We start from the raw sequence: 21,799 nt of genomic DNA, 5'->3' as shown, positions 1-21,799 counted from the left end.
AAAAGACCTTTTCATATTTACTTTAATTTCAACCATTACTAGAGACCTTACTTTCTTTTCAGCTTTATTGAAGTATAATTGATAAATAAAAATTATATATATTTAACTTATACTGCTTGATGTTTTGATATATGTATACCTGTGAAAGAATCACCACAATCAAGCTAATTTATATCCAGCATCTCACTTAGTTACCATCTTCTTTTTCTTTTTTTTTTTCTGGTGAGAGCACTTAATGTTTACCTGCTTAGCAAATTTCTAATATACAATGTAGTATTGTTAACTATAGTTACATTGATGTACATGAAAACTTCAGAACATATTCATCTTGTAAAACCAAAAGTTTATATCCTTTACCAGCATCTCCCCATATTCCCTCCCTTCAGTCTCTGATAGCCACTATTCTACTCCAGCTTCTGTGAGTTCGACTCTTTTAGATTCCACATTCCACATAGAAGTTGAGATCATGCAGTATTTGTCTTTCTGTGTCTAGCTGATTTCAATTAGCATAACGTCCTCCAGGTTAATCATGTTTTTTCAAATGGCAAACATTTTTTCCTTTTTTGAGTCTGAATAATATCTCATTTTACATATATATGCATGTATATCAATCTATATACCTATTTATGTCTGTACTGATCTATATATCACTATATAGAATATATCAGTATATCACTATGTAGAATATATCAATATATTTATATGTAAGTATACACCAGTGTATTTATATAGATATATAAATATGGTATATATATGTTATATATTAATATGTAGATCTATATCTATGTTAAATATGGTTATATCTATATACTGAATATATCATATGTATATACATATGTATATGTATATTGATATATAAATATACATGTAATCGATATACATGTGGAGACTGATAGACATATATGTAGACATAGGCTTAGCTATATATTGATATATAAATATGTAGATATATTAATATATGTAGACATAAATATATCTATATATAGTATTGATATTATATAATAATATAAATATATAGATGTACCTCTATAGATGTACCTATGCCTACATATACATTTATCAATCTACATATATTTATCAATTTGTATATCGATATATCTATATATCATATATTGATAGATCTATCTATGTGTTTATATATCAATATATCTGTATCTTATATATTGGTATATATCTACATATAAATATATAATATATCTCTATATCTCTCTATATAGGTATATCAATGTATAGATATACCTATGTCTATATATATATTTCTATATCTGTATCAGTATCTATATGTGTATCGCATTTTTTTTTAATGATACTTTAAGTTCTGGGATCCATGTGCAGAATGTGCAGGTTTGTTACATAGGTATACATGTGTCATGGTGGTTTGCTGCACCCATCAACCCATCATCTATATTGGGTATTTCTCCTAATGTTATCCCTCCCCTAGCCCCCCAGCCCCCAACAGGCCCTGGTGTGTGATGTTCCCCTCCCTGTGTCCATGTGTTCTCATTGTTCAACTCCCACTTATGAGTGAGAACATGTGGTGTTTGGTTTTCTGTTCCTGTGTTAGTTTGCTGAGAATGATGGTTTCCAGCTTCATCCATGTCCCTGCAAAGGACATGAACTCATTCTTTTTTATGGCTGCATAGTATTCCATGGTGTATATGTGCCACATTTTCTTTATCCAGTCTAACATTGATGGACATTTGGGTTGGTTCCAAGTCTTTGCTGTTGTGAATAGTGCTGCAATAAACATACATGTGCATGTATCTTTATAGTAGAATGAGCTATAATCCTTTGGGTATATACCCATTAATGGGATTGCTGGGTTAAATGGTATTTCTTGTTCTAGATCCTTGAGGAATCACCACACTCTCTTCCACAGTAGTTGAACTACTTTACACTCTCACCAACAGTGTAAAAGTGTTCCTATTTCTCTACATCCTCTCCAGCATCTGTTGTTTCCTTACTTTTTAATGATCACCATTCTAACTGGTGTGAGATGGAATCTCATTGTTGTTTTGATTTGCATTTCTTTTATGACCAGTGATGATAAGCTTTTTTTTCCCCATTCATCCATTGACAGACATTTAGGTTGTTTCCATATCTTAGCTATTGTGAATAATGCTGCAATGAACATGAAAGTAGAGCTATCTTTTTTAGATACTGATATCATATTCTTTATATATATATCCAGAAGTGGTATCAATGAATTTTTATTTTTTTGAGGAACCTCCATACTGTTTTCCATATGGCTATACTTTCATTCCCAGCAGCAGTGTACAAGTGTTCCCTTTTGTTTAATCATAGGCTAGGGCTGGAACATAGTAGAATTTCAAGGAGTGTTTGCTGAATAAGTGAACAAATGCAATAATGGCTTTCCTCAGTCCCAGCCCCATCATGCTGAGTAAAGGAGTATGGACCCTTCTTGCCTTAAAAGGATGTCTCTTGATGAGTAGGCAGTGGTCTTCTCTGAAGTTTCTACTCCTGTCCAGAGCTCCCAGCTGCCCATACTTGGAAGCTTTCTGTTAGTCTGTTTTGGTTAAGGATCCAGCTGTGACTTTTTCCTCCTCTGATGCTCTCCACTGCATCTGGGATCAGAATCAGAACCTTCCGGAGCCATCTCTATACAGCAGCTTATCCGCATCTTCTTTGCTGAGTTTCCTAGTGGGATTCTAGAGCTGGGAGCACAAGTTTACTTTCTGCTTTTCCATGTTCTGATTTGATGCTTTCAAACTCAGTTTTTTAAATTGCAAGACAGGTGCAATCATAATTCACAGACTTTTGGTGAGGATAAAATGAGATAGTGTACGTATCAAAGTTCTAAATACCAACAAATATTATTTATTGTTAAAATGATTTGTTCTAGTTGTCTTTCAATTCAAAAGTTGTCCCAGTCAAAACCCTCAGTCCCATCCCATGCCCCACTCCTCCTCCCTATTCACAAGTCCCTTCTTATATTGTTCCAGTTTTCTTCTCTCATCAACTACCAAAGTAATTCATCCTCAACACATATGTTTCCTATGGGAAGAATCAATCCTCCCATCTAATTTCTATTCTGGACTTTGACTAACTGGATTCTTATGTCTTCCAGAAATGATAAAATATCAGAATCTGAAAACACAAACAAGAAAAAGAAATTGAAACTCCAAGAAGCAGAGTGACTTGCCTAGAGGTCACAGAGTAAGCTGAGGGTCCAAAATCCACTTCCAGGATTAGGACCCTGTTCCTTTGGGGTCTTACCTTCAGACTTACTTTTGCATTCTATGTATTGAAAGGGTTACAGAAGAGCTTCAGTGCTTTCTTGGGTGGCTTTCTCTGATTCTACAGGATGCTTAGATAGTCTTTTTACATGCCCCTAGGGCACTCTACACATCCATGTAATGGCACTTCCACAATTGTAAGGAACTGCTGGATGGCTGTTTTCCCTAATAGACTTTAAGCTCCAAGAGTGCAGAGTTTGGATCTGTCCTGTTTGCTATCCTATGTGCTTGATAGGGTGCTTGTCATATAGAAGCTGGTCACTAATATCTATGGGAACATGGTAAGTGGCCAATAAATACCTGAGACTGACTGATCAACTGCAGAGTACATACTGCATTGAGAATCCTCCTCATTCTTCTCTAGTTGGACCCATCAGGAAAACAAAAACACGAGGCTGAGTGTTTACATTCTCCGGCCCCATCTGTTGCCCTCTCCCTTTCCCCCTGGGCATGAAGATCCAAATTTTCGCAGGTAATTTCCCAGTTAGATTCCTGAATTATTTCCCCGTCACCCACTTTTTCTGTTACCATTATCAGAGCCAGTAAATGAAAGAAAAGAGATTGGGTCATCAGGTGACTTGGCAGTTTCCTTTCAGTCTTGAGATTCTATTATTCTCATCATTCACACACTCAACAAATGTTTATCGAGCACCTACCATGTTCCAGTATGTTCCAGGCACTTAGGCACTAGGAATACATTGGTGAATAAAACAAATACAAACCCCTGCCCCACTGAGCTTACATTCTAGTGGAGGGACATGGACACTGCAGATTCACATAAATTAAATAATAGTACTTCTGTGGAAGTAAATAAAGTGTAGTAGGGAATAGGAATTCTGGGAGAATTGGGTGTTTTCATTTAAATATAATTATTTGTAATTTCAACTTTTACTATAGATTAAGGGGCACATGTGCAGGTTTGTTACATGTTACATATTGCATGATGTTGAGGTTTATGGTACAACTGATCTCATTACACAGGTGATGAGCATAGTACCCAATATATGGTTTTTTAGCCCATGCCTGCCTCCCTCCTTCCCTCTCCTGTCTAGTAGTCCCCAGTGTTCCCCATCTTTATGTCTATGGGTATTCAATGTTTAGCTCCCACTTATATGTGAGAATATGTGGCATTTGTTTTTCTGTTTTTGCATTAATTCTCTTAGGATAATGGCCTCAAGCTCCATCCATGTTGCTGCAAAGTATATAATTTTATCCTTTTTGATTATTGCACAGTATTCCATGGTATATATATAACACATTTTCTTTATCCAAGCCACTGTTGAAGGGTACCTACCTATGTTGATTCCATGTCTTTGCTATTATGACTAGCACTGCAATGAACACACAGGTGCATGTTTCTTTTTGATATAATAAATTATTTTCCTTTGGGCATATACCCAGTAGTGGTATTGCTAGGTTGAATGGTAGTTCTGTTTTCTGTTCTTTGAGAAATCTCCAAACTGCTTTCCACAGTGGCTGACCTAGTTTGCATTCCTACCAGCAATGTATAAGTGCTCCCTTTTCTCTGCGAACTGGCCAGCATCTGTTATTTTTTGACTTTTTAATAATAGCCACTCTGACTGATGTGAGACGGTACCTCGTTGTTGTTTGGTTTGCATTTCTCTGATGATTAATGACGTCAATCATTTTTTCATGTTTCTTGGCCACTTGTACATCTTTTGAGAAGTGTCTGTTCATTTCATTTGCCTACTTTTTAATTAGTTAGTTTGTTTTGTGCTTGTTGATTTAAATTCCTTGTAGACGCTGGATATTAGACTTTTGTCAGACGTATAGTTTGTGAATATTTTCTCCCATTCTGTAGGCTGTTTACTTTGTTGGTAATTTCTTTTGCCTTGGAGAAGTTCTTTAGTTTAATTAGGTCCTTTTTGTTTTTGTTGTAATTGCTCCTAGAGACATAGCCTTAAATTCTTTGCCAAAGCCCATGTTGAGAAGGGAAATTCCTAGGTTATCTTCTAGGATTTTTATAGTTTAAGGTTTTATATTTAAGTCTTTAATCTATCTTGAGTTAATTTTTGTACATGTTGAGAGGTAGGAGTTCCAGTTTCATTATTCTGCATATGGCTAGCTAGTCATCCCAATATCATTCATTGAATAGGTAGTCCTTTCTCCATTGCTTATTTTGGTCAGTTTTCTCAAAGATCTAATGGTTACAGGTATGTGACTTTATTTCCATGCTCTTTATTCTGTTCTATTTTTCTATGTGTCTGTTTTTGTACCAGTACCATGCTGGCTTGGCTTCTTAGCCTTAGAGTATAGTTTAAAATCTGGTCATATGATGCTTTTGGCTTGTTCTTTTTGTTTAGGATTGCTTTGACTATTTGGATACTTTTTTGGTTCCATATGAATTTCAGAGTAGATTTTTCTAATTCTGTGAAAAATGACATTGGTATTTTGATAGGGATAGGAATGAATCTGTAAATTGCTTTGGGCAGTATGACCATTTTAACAATAGTGATTTTTCAAATCAGTGAGCATAGGATATTTTTCCATAGATTTGTGTCATCTCTGATTTATTTCAGCAGTGTTTTGTCATTCTCCTTGTAGAGATCTTTCACATCCTTGGTTATATACATTCCTAGATGCTTCATTTTTTGTGGCTATTGTATATGGGATTGTGTTCTTGACTTTGTTCTCAGCTAGAATGTCACTGATGTATAGAAATGCTACTAATTTTTATACAATTATTTCACATCCTGAAACTTTACTGAATATGTTTACAGTTCCAGGAGCCTTTTGGGAGAATCTTTAGGGTTTTCTATGTATAGAAATATATCATCAGCAAAGAGAGATAGTTTGACTTTTTATTTTCCTATTTGGATGACTTTATTTCTTTCTCTGACTGATTGCTCTGGCTAGGCCTCCCTCTACTATGTTGAATAGGAGTGGTGGGAGTAGGCATCCTTGTCTTGTTCCAGTTCTCCTGGGAAATGGTACCAGCTTTTGCCTGTTCAGTATAATGTTGGTTGTGGATTTGTCATAGATGGCGCTTCTTATTTTGAAGTGTGTTCCTTTGCTGCCTAGTCTGTTGAGGATTTTTATCATGATGAAATGTTGGATTTTATTGAAATATTTTTCTGCATCTCTGAGATAATCATATGATTTTTGTTTTTGATTCTGCTTGTGTGGTGAATCACATTTATTGATTTGTGTGTGTTGAATTAACCTTGCATCCCAGGAATAAAGCCTACTTGATCATGGTGAATTAACTTTTTGATGTGCTACCGGATTTGGTATGCTAGTATTTTGCTGAGGATTTTTGTGTTTATCTTCATCATGGATATTGGCCTAAAGTTTTCTTTTTTTTGTTGTGTCTCTGACAGATTTTGATATCAGGATGATGCTGACTTCATAGAATGAGTTAGGGAGAAGCCCTCTTTCCTAAATGTTTTGAAATAGTTTCAGTAGGCTTCATATCAATTCTTTGTATGACTGGTAGAATGTGGTTGTGAATCTGTATTAGTCTGTTCTCATGCTTCTATAAAGAAATACCTGAGATTGGGTAATTAATACAGCAAAAGGGTTTAATTGCAGTTCCACGTGGCTGGGGAGGCCTCAGGAAGGTTACAATCACGGCAGAAGGGAGAGCAACAGATCCTTCTTCACATGGTGACGAGAGAGAGAAGAATGGGTGAAGGGGGGAAAGCCCCTTATACAATCATCAGATCTCATGAGAACTCTCTCTCTATCATGAGAACAGCATAGGGGGACCGTCACAATAATCTAATCACCTCCTATGAGGCCCGTCCCCCAACACCTGGGGATTACAATTCAGATTACAATTCAAGATGAGATTTGGGTGGGCACACAGAGCCACATCATGTCAGAATTAATCATCTATTCTTGGGCTCTTTTAGGTTGGTAGGTTTTTTTTTTTTTTTCACTTTGGAATATTTATTATATTCCTTAATGCATTTCTTAGCAAGTATAGCACTCTTTAATCAAGAATATAAAGTCATCTACTTAGAATCACAATATCTTAAAGACGCATACTGGAATGATAAGCAAGTTTGAAGATGTAACTATCAACAATTCTTTTCAAAGTCATATCAATATATTACTCTCATGAAACTTGCACATTCTAAGAAAGGTCGTTTTTTTTTCCCCCAGTACTGGGAAGGTATGCATTTAACCATGTGGCCAGCCAGAAAGGCTATTTTATATATGGTGTGTGTTACTTATTAAAAGCCTGTCCTTTCTCTAATATTGTATATTACACAATTGTAGCTACACCTGAAGAGAAGTGAGTTTCAATGACCACTATCACCTAAAAACATGAATAAGTTCCTATATTTAGGACCAGAGGAATGATATATTGTACTGTACGATGCCTACCTCTGTCCAGAGGCCAGCTATCTCACCTGTTCTTCAGGGTGCCTAGACTTCTTACCCATCTATTATCAGGGATGCTTCTGAAGTCATTCCCATGGGCCCCTGTCTAGTATTGAGAATACCTCTAAGGAAGTTTCTTTCAAATCTGATCTACGCACCATGTTTATTCCCTGACACTAAAAGTTCACTGACTTCAAATCCTAGACTTGTCCATCATTATTTTCCCTAGTTGGACAAGGCTGAATTAAAGACACTTTGTTAAAGGAAGTAGCCTTGGCAGAAGAAAAATCGTTGTTCTGTAGAAGTGTCATTCAATATTTAAAATCTTTTCTGAACCAAAACGAGAGCCTGAAAGTAAAGCACCTTTTATGTTTTAACTCTGCTGTCATTGCTACTAAGGATTCATGGTAAATTATCCTGCAGCCCTTCTTGGCTTGAGAGGAGGTACAGCACAAGTAGCCCACAGGGTCTCAATAACAGAAATATTCTCAAGGACCCTTGAGAATACAAAGGAATACTGGGCTGTTTTAAAATGAGAAAACAGAAGAATCAGTTTCTTCTGTTCCTATTCCTATAATATGCCTTAGTCTTTGAAAAGCACAGATAGATAGTTGGTTTGAACTAATTATTTCTCCCTGCTCTCCCCCACAAGAGACATTCCTGCTTGCCTTCTTGGGCATCTGTTTAAAAGCAGTATGGGAAGAAGGGGGATGCTCTAGGGGGACAAGATGTAATCATAAAATCTGAAGCCCCAAAAGAAAAGTCAGAGGAGGTTGAAAAAAAAAAAAAAACATGAAAGCAACTCTCCTAACCAGAAAATCAAATATGTTATCTTTCTTTCAGGATTAATAATTAATAGTTAAGAGGAAAGCCACATCAATTTATAGGGCCCTTCTTTGGGAAAGGTTCATATAATTTAGCATACATACCATATTCAGTGAAAATGCATTCAATATAATTACCTATTATAAAGACAACCTTCTCGGTACTTAACAAATGAGATAATTATAAATGCTCCTTTTGCTTTTTATTAAAATGTCACAGCATGCCTAGAGAACAGTTTATATGGATGCATAAAGTCTGAAACCCTAGAAGAAAACTAATCAAAAACCACCTGTTAAATACACAATTATGATTACTGGTGGCCTTTCAATTAAATCCTATGTGTTTAAAATGAAAAACACGCAGCCTGGTACAAATATTCATGTTTCAATTTGCGATCTGCTGCATTGGCATGAGTTTTGGTGAAACTGCAAAATCACACCCGGTACTCTTCTGTGTGTCATCCACTGTCAGACCTTCCCAGAGCTCAATCAGAGTCAGCCCTTTTTTCTTGTCCACATCAAACACAGCCTTTTCAGTAATAATGCGGTTGACACATTGCTTTCCAGTCAATGGTAATGTACAGTTCTCCATGATTTTATGTGCATTTCCCTTTGCAGAATGCTCCATGGTGACCACCACTTTGGTTTTGGCACTGGACACTACATCCATAGCACCTCCCATTCCTTTCACCATCTTCCCAGGTATCATCCAGTTAGCCATATTTGGAAACCTGCATCGCTCCTAGCATTGTCAGATCGACATGTCCCCCTCTAATCATTGCAAATGATTCATCGCTGGAGAAAAAGGAGGCTCCTGGAAGAATAGTAACTGTTTCCTTGCCTGTATTGATGAGATCTGCATCAGCTTCATGTTGTCGTGGGTGTGGACCCAAACCCAGGACTCCATTTTCACTTTGAAGATGAACAGTCATATTTGGGCTGATAAAGTTGCTGGCCAGGAGAGGGATTCCTATGCCCAAATTAACATACATGCCATCCTCAAACTCAAGAGCGGCCCTCTTGATGATTCGTTCCCTTACGTCATCTCCAGGTTTAGCAGATTTGGCTTCCTCATCTCCCTCTTTCTGGATTGATAAAGGCTCAATTCTTTTCTCATATTTTTCTCCCTTTATAAGGCGATGTACATAAATCTGAGGAATATGGATGTCTTCTGGAGCAAATGCTCCAATATCCACAATTTCTTCAACCTCTACCACTGTGGTTTCTTCACCTTTGCACATTGGCAAGTTGAAATTCCTTGCACTTTTCCTGAAAATCGCGTTTCCTGCTCGGTCCGCCTTCCAGGTTTTCACCAAAGCAAAATCCCCTGTAATTGCTTCCTCCAAAATAAAGTGCTGACCATTGAACTCCCTCGCCTCTGGCTTACTGGTAATGGCAACACTGCCATCTTTGTTGTATTTGATGGGCGATGCTCCTCGAAAGGCCGGGAGGACGTCATAGCCGCGCTGTGGAGGCTCCAGCCCGCCCCTCATTTCTTCGCAGTGAATCGGCTGCGCCCGGGACAGCGCGCACCGACGCTCAAACGCGCGCTCCACCCGGTAGCCTCCTCCTGCCTCAGGCCCGAAGATGGCGGCTCTCAAACTCCTCTCCTCTGGCCTTCGGCTCTGCGCCTCTGCCCGCGGATCTAGGGGAGCCTGGTACAAGGGATGTGTTTGTTCCTTTTCCACCAGTGCTCATCGCCATACCAAGTTTTATACAGATCCAGTAGAAGCTGTAAAAGACATTCCTGATGGTGCAACGGTTTTGGTTGGTGGTTTTGGGCTATGTGGAATTCCAGAGAATCTTATAGGTGCTTTACTGAAAACTGGAGTAAAAGGACTGACTGCAGTCAGCAACAACGCAGGGGTTGACAATTTTGGTTTGGGGCTTTTGCTTCGGTCCAAGCAGATAAAACGCATGATATCTTCATATGTGGGAGAAAATGCAGAATTTGAACGACAGTACTTATCTGGTGAATTAGAAGCGGAGCTGACACCACAGGGCACACTTGCGGAGAGGATCCGTGCGGGCGGGGCTGGAGTTCCTGCATTTTACACCCCCACAGGGTATGGGACCTTGGTACAAGAAGGTGGGTAGGTTTTTAAAATTGCTGATTCAGTTTTGGAACATGTTATTTGTCTGTTCAGGTTTTTACTTTCTTCCTGGTTAAATCTTTGGAGGTTGTGTGTTTCCAGAAATGTATCTATTTCTTCTAGATTTTCTAATTTGTGTACATAGAGGTGTTCATGGTAGTCTCTGAGGATGTTTTGTATGTCTGTGGGATCATTTGTAATGTCATCTTTGTTATTTCTGATTGAGCTTATTTGGATCCTTTTTCTTTTCTTTGTTAATGTAGCTAGTGATCTATCAGTCTTGTTTATTCCTTTGAAGAAACAATTATTGGTTTCATTAATCTTTTGTATGGACTTTTTGGTCTCTATTTCATTCAGTTCTCTGATTTTAGTTATTTCTTTTCTTCTGCTATCTTTGGGGTTGGATCATTCTTTTTTTTTCCCTATATCTTTAAGGTACAATGTTATATCATTAATTTGAGCTCCTTCCAACCTCTTCATGAAGGCATTTAGCACTATAAACTTTCCTCTTAACACTGTTTTAGCTGCATTCCAAAGATTTTGGTGAGTTGTATCTCTATTTTCATTGATTTCAAGGAACTTTTAAATTTTTGCCCTAATTTTGTTGTTCACCCAATAGTTATTTAGAAGCAAATTGTTTGTTTTCCATGTTCTTATATAGTTTTGAGAGATATTATTGGTATTTTTTTTTTGCACTGTGGTCCAAGAGTGTGCTTAGTATGTCTTAATTTTTTTTGAATTTATTGCGACTTGCCTTATGACCAAACATATGGTCAATTTTAGAATATGTTCCATGTGTAGATGAAAATAATATATTTTCTATGGTTGTTGGATGGAATATTCTGTAGATGCCTATTAGGCCCAATTGGGCAAGTGTCAAGTTTAAGTTCAGAATATCTTTGTTAGTTTTCTGCCTCAATGATCTGTTTGGCACTGTCAGTTGGGTGATGAAGTCCCCTATGTTATTTTGTGGCTGTCTGAATATTTTTGTAGGTCAAAAACTTGTTATTATAAATCTGGGTGCTCCAGTGTCAGGTGCATATATATTAGGATAGTAAAGTTTTCTTGTTGAAATAAACCCTTTATCATTATGTAATGCCCTTCTTTGTTTTTCTTGGTTGTTGTTGGCTTAAACTCTGTTTATCTGATATTAGAATCGTGACTCTTGCTTTTTTGTTGTTGTTTATTTGCATGTTAGATCTTTCTCCGTTCCTTTATTTCTAGCCCGTGGGTGTCATTACATGTGAGATGTGTCTCTTGAAGACAGCAGACAGTTGGCTCTTGTCTTTTTATACAGCTTGCCACTCTATGCCTTTTAAGATGGATGTTTAGATAATTTACATTCAGAGTTAGTGTTAATATACAAGATTTTGATTCTGTTGTCATATTGCTGGCTGTTTGTTTTGTAGACTTGCTTGTAAAATTGCTTCATATTGCCTGTGAGTGATGTGTTTGAGTGTGGTTTTTTTTTCTTTATGTGGTAGCAGGTTTCAATCTTTTGTGTCCATGTTTACCATTCCTTTTAGGGCCTTTTGTATGGCTGATCTGGTGGTAACAAATTCCCTTAGTGCTTGCTTGTTTGAGAAGGATTTTATGTCTCCTTTGCTCAAGAAACTTAGCTTAGTGGGATGTGAGATTCTTGGTTGGAATTTCTTTTTTCTAAGAATGCTTAAACATGCCCCCAATCTCTCCTAGTTTGTAAGGTTTCTGTTGAGAGGTCTGCTGCTTGCCTGATGAGGTTCCCTTTTTAGTTGACCCGACCTTTTCCTCTAGCTGCCTTCCATATTTTTTCTTTTGTATTCACCGTGGTGAATTTAATAATTATATTCCTTGGGAGTGGTTGGCTTGTATAATATTTTGCAGCAGTTCTCTGTATTTCTTGAATTTGTATGCCCTTCTCTCTAGCTAGATTAGGGAAATTTTCATGCACTATATTCTCAGATGTGTTTTCCAAGTTACTGTCTCTCTTTTTCTTTCAGAAATATTCATGAGTCATAGATTTGGTCTCATTACACAATCTTATATTTCTCAGAGGTTTTGTTCATTTTTTAAAATTATTTTTTCTTTGTTTTTGTTGGATCGAGTTGCTTCAAAGAACCAATCTTCAAGCTCTGAGATTTTTCCCTCAGCGTGGTCGATTCTGCTGTTTATGCTTCTGATTATGTTATAAAAGTTTTGAAGTAAATTCTTCAGTTCTAGAAGTTTATTCTGGTTTTTTCTTAAAATTATTATTTCATTTTTCAGCTCCCAGGTTGTTTAACTGCTTTCCTTTTATTCCTTGGATTGGGTTTCAACTTTCTCCTTGATCTTGATGAACTTCCTTGCCACCCATATTCTGAATTCTGTTGCTGTCATTTCAGTTATCTCAATCTGGTTAAGAACCATTTCTGGGGTACTAGTGTGTTCATTTGTAGGTAAGGGCACACAGTGGCATTTTGAGTTGCCAGAGCTCTTGCACTGATTCTTTCTCATGTGCAAGTGCTAGTGTTTCTTTAACTGTTATGTAAGTTGAGTACAGTCAGTTGGCTTTGTTTCTGGAGGCTTTCAGAAGGCCAAGACTCTGTGCAGATCTTTTTTTTGTAGTTGATTTTTTCCTTTAGCTTTATTTATTTTTTTTATTATTATTATACTTTTAAGTTCTAGGGTACATGTACACAACGTGCAGGTTTGTTGCATATGTATACATGTGCCATGTTGGTGTGCTGCACCCCTTAACTCGTCATTTACATTAGGTATATCTCCTAATGCTATCCCTCCCTCCTTCCCCCACTCCACAACAGGCCCCACTGTGTGATGTTCCCCTTCCTGTGTCCAAGTGTTCTCATTGTTCAGTTCCCACCTATGAGTGAGAACATGCGGTGTTTGGTTTTCTGTTCTTGTGATAGTTTGCTGAGAATGATGGTTTCCAGCTTCATCCATATCCCTACAAAGGACATGAACTCATCCTTTTTATGGCTGCATAGTATTCCATGGTGTATATGTGCCATATTTTCTTAATCCAGTCTATTATTGATGGACATTTGGGTTGGTTCCAAATCTTTGCTATTGTGAATAGTGCTGCAATAAACATATGTGTGCATGTGTCTTGATAATAGCATGATTTATAATCCTTTGGGTTTATACCCAGTAATGGGATGGTTGGGTCAAATGGTATTTCTAGTTCTAGATCCTTGAGGAATTGCCACACTGTCTTCCACAATGGTTGAACTAGTTTACAGTCCCACCAACAGTGTAAACGTGTTCCTATTTCTCCACATCCTTTCCAACACCTGTTGTTTCCTGACTTTTTAATGATTGCCATTCTAACTGGTGTGAGATGGTATCTCATGGTGGTTTTGATTTGCATTTCTCTGATGTCCAGTGATGATGAGCATTTTTTCATGTGTCTGTTCGCTGCATGAATGTCTTCTTTTGAGAAGTGTCTGTTCATATCCTTTGCCCACTTTTTGATGTGGTTGTTTTTTTCTTGTAAATTTGTTTGAGTTCTTTGTAGATTCTGGATATTAGCCCTTTGTCAGATGAGTAGATTGCAAAAATTTTCTCGCATTCTGTAGGTTGCATGTTCACTCTGGTGGTAGTTTCTTTTGGTGTGCAGAAGCTCTTTAGTTTAATTAGATCTCATTTGTCAATTTTGACTTTTGTTGCCATTGCTTTTGGTGTTTTATGCATGAAGTCCTTGCCCATGCCTATGTCCTGAATGGTATTGCCTAGGTGTTCTTCTAGGGTTTTTATGGTTTTAGGTCTAACATTTAAGTCTTTAATCCATCTTGAATTAATTTTTATATAAGGTGTAAGGAAGGGATCCACTTTCAGCTTTCTACATATGGCTAGTGAGTTTTCCCAGCACCATTTATTAAATAGGGAATCCTTTCCCCATTTCTTGTTTTTGTCATGTTTGTCAAAGATCAGATGGTTGTAGATGTGTGGTATTATTTCTGAGGACTCTGTTCTGTTCCATTGGTCTATATCTCGTTTTTGGTACCAGTACCATGCTGTTATGGTTACTGTAGCCTTGTAGTATAGTTTGAAGTAAGGTAGCATGATGCCTTCAGCTTTGTTCTTTTGACTTAGGATTGACTTGGCAATGCAGGCTCTTTTTTGCTTCCATATGAACTTTAAAGTAGTTTTTTCCAATTCTTGATGAAAGTCATTGGTAGCTTGATGGGGATGGCATTGAATCTATAAATTACCTTGGACAGTATGGTCATTTTCACGATATTGATTCTTCCTATCCATGAGCATGGAATCTTCTTCCATTTGTTTGTGTCCTCTTTTATTTCATTGAGTAGTGGTTTATAGTTCTCCTTGAAGAGGTCCTTCACATCCCTTGTAAGTTGGATTCCTAGGTATTTTATTCTCTTTGAAGCAATTGTGAATGGGAGTTCACTCATGATTTGGCTCTCTGTTTGTCTGTTATTGGTGTATAAGAATGCTTGTGATTTTTGCATGTTGATTTTGTATCCTGAGACTTCGCTGAAGTTGCTTATCAGCTTAAAGAGATTTTGGGCTCAGATGATGGGGTTTTCTAAATGTAAAATCATGTCATCTGCTAACAGAGACATTTGGCTTCCTCTTTTCCTAATTGAATACCCTTTATTTCTTTCTCCTGCCTGATTGCCCTAGCCAGAAATTCCAACTCTATGTTTAATAAGAGTGGTGAGAGAGGGCATCCCTGTCTTGTGCCAGTCCTCAAAGAGAATGCTTCCAGTTTTTGCCCATTCAGTATGATATTGGCTGTGGGTTTGTCATAGATAGCTCTTATTATATTGAGATACATCCCATCAATACCTAATTTATTGAGAGTTTTTAGCATGAAGGGCTGTTGAATTTTGTCAAAGGCCTTTTCTGCATCTATTGAGACAATCATGTGATTTTTGTCTTTGGTTCTGTTTATATGCTGGATTACGTTTATTGATTTGCATATGTTGAACCAGCCTTGCCTCCCAGGGATGAAGCCCACTTGATCATGGTGGATAAGCTTTCTGATGTGCTGCTGGATTCGGTTTGCCAGTATTTTATTGAGGAGTTTTGCATCGATGTTCATCAGGGATATTGGTTGAAAATTCTCTTTTTTTGTTGTATCTCTGCCAGGCTTTGGTATCAGGATGATGCTGGCCTCATAAAATGAGTTAGGGAGCATTCCCTCTTTTTCTATTGACTGAAATAGTTTCAGAAGGAAGGGTTCCAGCTCCTCCTTGTACCTCTGGTAGAATTCGGCTGTGAATCTCTCTGGTCCTGGGCTTTTTTTGCTTGGTGGGCTATTAATTATTGCCTCAATTTCAGAGCCTGTTATTGGTCTATTCAGGGATTCAACTTCCTGGTTTAGTCTTGGGAGGGTGTATATGTCCAGGAATTTATCCATTTCTTCTAGATTTTCTAGTTTATTTGCACAGAGGTATTTATAGCATTCTCTCATGGTAGTTTGTATTTCTGTGGGATTGGTGGTGATATCCCCTTTATCATTTTTTATTGTGTCTATTTGATTCTTCTCTCTTTTCTTCTGTATTAGTCTTGCTAGTGGTCTATTAATTTTGTTGATCTTTTTGGAAAACCAGCTCCCGGATTCATTGATTTTTTGAAGGGATTTTTGTGTCTCTATCTCCTTCAGTTCTGCTCTGATCTTAGTTATTTCTTGCCTTCTGCTAGCTTTTGAATGTGTTTGCTCTTGCTTCTCTAGTTCTTTTAATTGTGATGTTAGGGTGTCAATTTTAGGTCTTTCCTTCTTTCTCTTGTGGACATTTAGTGCCATAAATTTCCCTCTACACCCTGCTTTAAATGTGTGCCAGAGATTCTGGTATGTTATGTCTTTGTTCCCATTGGTTTCAAAGAACAATTGAAACCAATTTCTGCCTTCATTTCATTATGTACCCAGTAGTCATTGAGGAGCAGGTTGTTCTGTTTCCAGGTAGTTGAGCAGTTTTGAGTGAGTCTTAATCCTGAGTTCTAGTTTGATTGCACTGTGGTCTGAGAGACAGTTTGTTATAATTTCTGTTCTTTTATATTTGCTGAGGAGTGCTTTACTTCCAACTATGTGGTCAATTTTGGAATAAGTGCAATGTGGTGCTGAGAAGAATGTATGTTCTGTTGACTTGGAGTGGAGAGCTCTGTAGATGTCTATTAGGTCCACTTGGTGCAGCGGTGAGTTCAATTCCTGGATATCCTTGTTAACTTTCCCTCTCATAGATCTGTCTAATGTTGACAGTGGGGTGTTAAAGTCTCCCATTATTATTGTATGGGAGTCTAAGTCTCTTTGTAGGTCTCTAAGAACTTGCTTTATGAATCTGGGTGCTCCTGTATTGGGTGCATATGTATTTAGGATCGTTAACTCTTCTTGTTGAATTGATCCCTTTACCATTATGTAATGGCCTTCTTTGTCTCTTTTGATCTTTGTTGGTTTAAAGTCTGTTTTATCAGAGACTAGGATTGCAACTACTGCATTTTTTTGTTTTCCATTTGCTTGGTAGATCTTCCCCCATCCCTTTATTTTGAGCCTATGTGTGTCTCTGCACCTAAGATGGGTCTCCTGAATACAGCACACTAATAGGTCTTGACTCTTTATCCACTTTGCCAGTCTGTGTCTTTTAGTTGGAGAATTTAGCCCATTTACATTTAAGGTTAATATTGTTATGTGTGAATTTGATCCTGTCATTATGATGTTAGCTGGTTATTTTGCTCATTAGTTGATGCAGTTTCTTCCTAGCATTGATGGTCTTTACAATTTGGCATGTTTTTGCAGTGGCTTGTACCCGTTGTTCCTTTCCATGTTTAGTGCTTCCTTCAGGAGCTCTTGTAAGGCAGGTCTGGTGGTGACAAAAGCTCTCAGCATTTGCTTCTCTGTAAAGGATTTTATTTCCCCTTCACTTATGAAGTTTAGTTTGGCTGGATATGAAATTCTGGGTTGAAAATTCTTTTCTTTAAGAATGTTGATTATTGGCCCCCCTCTCTTCTGGCTTGTAGAGTTTCTGCCGAGAGATCTGCTGTTAGTCTGATGGGCTTCCCTTTATGGGTGACCTGACCTTTCTCTCTGGCTGCCCTTAACATTTTTTCCTTCATTTCAGCTTTGGTGAATCTGACAATTATGTGTCTTGGAGTTGCTCTTCTCGAGGAGTATCTTTGTGGTGTTCCCTGTATTTCCTGAATGTGAATGTTGGCCTGCCTTGCTAGGTTGGGGAAGTTCTCCTGGATAATATCCTGAAGAGTGTTTTCCAACTTGGTTCCATTTTCCCCGTCACTTTCAGGCACACCAATCAGACATAGATTTGGTCTTTTCACATAGTCCCATATTTCTTCATTTGTTTTTACTCTTTTTTCTCTGAACTTCTCTTCCCGCTTCATTTCATTCATTTGATCTTCAATCACTGATACCCTTTATTCCACTTGATTGAATCGGCTACTGAAGCTTGTGCATTCATCATGTAGTTCTCGTGCCATGGTTTTCAGCTCCATCAGGTCATTTACGTACTTCTCTACACTGGTTATTCTAGTTAGCCATTCGTCTAATCTTTTTTCAAGGTTTTTATCTTCTTTGCGACGGGTTCGAACTTCCTTCTTTAGCTTGGAGAAGTTTGATTGTCTGAAGCCTTCTTCTCTCAACTCGTCAAAGTCATTCTCCATCCAGCTTTGTTCCATTGCTGGCGAGGAGCTGCGCTCCTTTCGAGGGGGAGAGGTGCTCTGATTTTTAGAATTTTCAGCTTTTCTGCTCTGTTTTTTTCCCCATCTTTGTGGTTTTATCTGCCTTTGGTCTTTGATGATGTTGATGTACTGATGGGGTTTTGGTGTGGGTGTCCTTTCTGTTTGTTAGTTTTCCTTCTAAAAGTCAAGACCCTCAGCTGCAGGTCTGTTGGAGTTTGCTGGAGGTCCACTCCAGACTCTGTTTGCCTGGGTATCAGCAGCAGAAGCTGCAGAACAGCGAATATTGCTGAACAGCAAATGTTGCTGCCTGATCGTTCCTCTGGAAGCTTCATCTCAGAAGGGTACCTAGCTGTGTGAGGTGTCAGTCTGCCCCTACTGGGGGGTGCCTCCCAGTTAGGCTACTCGGGAGTCAGGGACCCACTTGAGGAGGCGGTCTGTCCTTTCTCAGATCTCAAACTCCGTGCTGGGAGAACCACTACTCTCTTCAAAGCTGTCAGACTGGGACAATTAAGTCTACAGAGGTTTCTGCTGCCTTTTGGTTGGCTATGCCCTGCCCCCAGAGGTGGAGTCTACAGAGGCAGGCAGGCCTCCTTGAGCTGCAGTGGGCTCCCCAGTTCGAGCTTCCCTGTGCTTTGTTTACCTACTCAAACCTCAGCAATGGCAGGCACCCCTCCCCTAGCCTCACTGCCGCCTTGCAGTTTGATCTCAGACTGCTACGCTAGCAATGAGTGAGGCTCTATGGTCATGGGACCCCCTGAGCCAGGCGTGGGATATAATCTCCTGGTGTGCCATTTACTAAGACCATTGGAAAAGCACAGTATTAGGGTGGGAGTGACCCGATTTTCCAGGTGCCATCTGTCACAGCTTTTCTCGTCTAGGAAAGGGAATTCCCTGACCCCTTGTGCTTCCCAGGTGAGGCAATGCCTCGCCCTGCCCCCATTGTCTGACAAGCTCCAGTGAGATGAACCCGGTACCTCAGTTGGAAATGCAGAAATCACCTGTCTTTTGCATCACTCATGCTGGGAGCTGTAGACTGGAGGTGTTCCTATTTGACCGTCTTGGAACCACCCCTCGTTTAGTTTTCACAGGTGCTGTATATTGGCAAAGTATTTTGGTGTTGTGGTTTGGGCTGTTATTGAGTAGGTTGAAGTTAAGAGTTGTGGCCAGCAGATAGACTCTTAGCCCATGGATCTTTTACATTTTGATGCATTTTAGTGGTAGTGCTCTATGGGTATGGGGGAGAGAGTTGACTCCCTTACCTGTGCTGCTCCTGGGCCTTGGAGGAACCCCCTCCAATTACTGTTTTCATGCCAGCATTTTCTTTGTTAGGTGTTCTGGGTCACAATGCTCCCTCAGGAAGGGGATGTGGTTGGCAGACAGGCCATACCTTTCCCAGACATACCCGGTGCAGGGAGGCATGTCCTAGTCCCCTGCTGGCCTGTGAGAACTCAGGCATCTCAGCCCTCACAGTATTCTAAGAGTGAAGGCTCCCCCACCTGCTTGGGCACCAACCAAGCCAGCAAGTCCCACTCAGCTAGGAGTAGCAGGAGTGGATGGAATCATCTGATCCACCCTCTGAGTGCTTCCCAGGGGAACATGGGACTGTGCCCACCCACAGAATTTTGGTAGAGGCAAGGCTTTGTGCCGGAAACCCCAGCTGGTGTGTCCCACCAAGCTAAGAGCAACAAGGATGGGTGAGGTCTCCGGTTCCACCATTCAGGTGCTTCCTGGGGGAACATGGAGCTGTGTCCCCTGGCAGAGTTCAGGCTGAAGCTGAGCTGTTGTGCTGGAAGCTGGCATTGAGCCTTGTCTGACAGGGGGAATGGTCCAGTCTTCCTGCTTCCAGACACCATGACTGTGGCCTCTATCATGGCTATGGCAGCTAGCACTGAGCTGGTCCAGGGTCCAAGGCCTGTGGGAGGTCCCCTATGGACTTGAGTGTTGCCTTTATAAAAACTCCAGGTGGCTCTTTGGATTAATCAAGGGACCCAGGAGGCCGAGGTCATTCTCTCATTTCCAGGATTGTACAGGTCCCTGTGGGAAGTGTGAATCCCCCAGGGGCTCTCACTCATTCACCTTTTCTCCATGAAAAGGAGCCAGCTCCTTCTGGCTCCATGTTGATCTCAGAGGTGCTGCTGCCAAGCTTCACTGTTCTCTGTTCTTAGTGTCCCCTCACTTCCTTGATGGATCCCTATGAGGCTTTTTAGACAATTGACTTGTAGCATCAGTGATTACTCACCACTCTGTCTGTGAGAGCGGCACACACCAGCTACTTCTAGTCTGCCATCTTGACCCCCTCTTGTTTTAATTTTATAGTATTAGATATCTGCAAGTCTTAGAAAATCTCAAGGGGGCGGCCCAGATTCTGCCTTGGGCACATGCAAGACAAGGAAAAGAAGAAAAATCCTGCTTATGACACATTCCTCCCATCCCCATGTGACCTTTGCTGCTCCTTTGAAAGGTGTTCAGTTCTACTTAGGCTGATTTAGCCTTGCTGGGGCTGAGACTCTGCAGCTGAAGATAACTGAGGATAAGGTATTAGTTTCTAAGGAAAAAATCCCCATAGGCTAATCTGGCATCACGATGATTAATACTTTTCACTAACAAATAAAAGTTCAGGAGTCCCAGGGAGTTCAGTCACCTTAATGCCATTAAAGCTATAAATACTCTTTGAAGACATAGACTGTTGGTGTTGAAATATTAGCCAAATGATCTCTAGTGGCTGTGGAAATTTACCACTTCCCTTGAGAAGTGACTCTGCTCATAGCCTGTGGAGCCTTCTGAATTTGCTTCTCCTATTCAAATTGTACACTATCTTCCAGAGTTCTTAGCAGTACCGTTGGTCATCTTTGAGGGGAGGATAGACCCTACTAAAACCATCATTTAGGAGGCGGTGGAGGACTTTGCCTAGGGTGCCTTCATTAATTTCTATTTTTTACTCCTGAATTCATTTTCTTCTACAAAAAAAGCTATTAACATGGTGTCAAGATCCATTTGTTTCAGCCATTTTCCTTATTGTATTCATTCTGCATGCTATTAGGATCAATTTCTTCCTATGGGATCCTGGATCTTATGACAGGACATTAGCTCTTGTTCCAGGGAAATCTCACAAAAGTAGCCACATTGATCAGGGTAGCATAACATCCTAGCTCCTGGGCTTGTTATACCTTCATAGGACCTATACTGCACTTTGGAGACACAAATCTCAGATGAAGAAAAATTCAATCCAAGGAAATGCACTAATGCTGCATGTCTTTCATTTTTGAATTCCCAGAGTCTAGAACTATGCTCCAACTTTGAAATGAATCACTTAAAAATAATATATAAATATGAAAACGCAGTGGAACTTATGGTCTGCACCTTTTTGGATTTGGGTATGCCTGGAGATCTGGGATCTTGGGTGGGTGAGGTAGGGGTGAGTGAATGGAACATGATAGCAGTTTGTGGAGGTCTATTTGTGTGGGGAGCCACTTTGGGTAGGAAAGTATCTTAAAGGGAGAAATATGTGTGCATGAAGGGCTCGGACTATTTACGTGGCTTTGGTGATGGAGGTGGGGCAAGAGCAGGTATGATTCTGCATGTAATGTGGTACCAGTCCCTCTGATCTATGCCCAGCTCAATTCCATGGAATTGTAGCTGAGCT

The 21,799-nt window shown here is 39.4% G+C and overlaps 2 protein-coding genes and 1 pseudogene across 22 annotated transcripts in view; 1 reads left to right on the top strand and 2 right to left on the bottom strand.

Moving 5' to 3' along the window:
- The window catches only part of COMMD9 (COMM domain containing 9), a 1,186,740-nt gene that overhangs the window by 539,484 nt on the left and 625,457 nt on the right, over positions 1-21,799 (bottom strand). The window contains exon 1 of one of the 20 annotated variants that reach the window (XM_050759486.1): positions 18,908-18,911. The exons of 18 other annotated variants lie outside the window; for them this stretch is intronic. The gene's annotated coding sequence lies outside the window, so the exon portion shown is untranslated. Of the gene's footprint in view, positions 1-1,441; positions 1,446-18,907; positions 18,912-21,799 lie in introns of those variants that run through there. One more of the 20 variants, XM_050759463.1, reaches the window with a different exon arrangement.
- On the bottom strand, positions 8,423-9,821 carry LOC126936622 (succinyl-CoA:3-ketoacid coenzyme A transferase 1, mitochondrial-like; annotated as a pseudogene). Its single transcript, XR_007719457.1, has one exon. The product of XR_007719457.1 is annotated as a succinyl-CoA:3-ketoacid coenzyme A transferase 1, mitochondrial-like (transcript).
- LOC126936440 (succinyl-CoA:3-ketoacid coenzyme A transferase 1, mitochondrial-like) lies at positions 9,964-10,528 on the top strand. The gene has a single exon (XM_050759233.1). It carries the CDS (start codon positions 10,019-10,021, stop codon positions 10,526-10,528), a length of 510 nt encoding a protein of 169 aa, XP_050615190.1. The 5' UTR covers positions 9,964-10,018.

Source organism: Macaca thibetana, chromosome 14, assembly GCF_024542745.1.
Source record: "Macaca thibetana thibetana isolate TM-01 chromosome 14, ASM2454274v1, whole genome shotgun sequence".
Lineage (NCBI taxonomy): Eukaryota > Metazoa > Chordata > Mammalia > Primates > Cercopithecidae > Macaca > Macaca thibetana.
Note: the sequence above shows the minus strand (reverse complement) of the source record. Positions and strands in the feature narration are given on the sequence as shown.

Coding starts and splice junctions, on each gene's coding strand:
- LOC126936440 (XM_050759233.1), top strand. CDS start 10,019: ATGGCGGCTCTCAAACTCCTCTCCTCTGGCCTTCGGCTCTGCGCCTCT.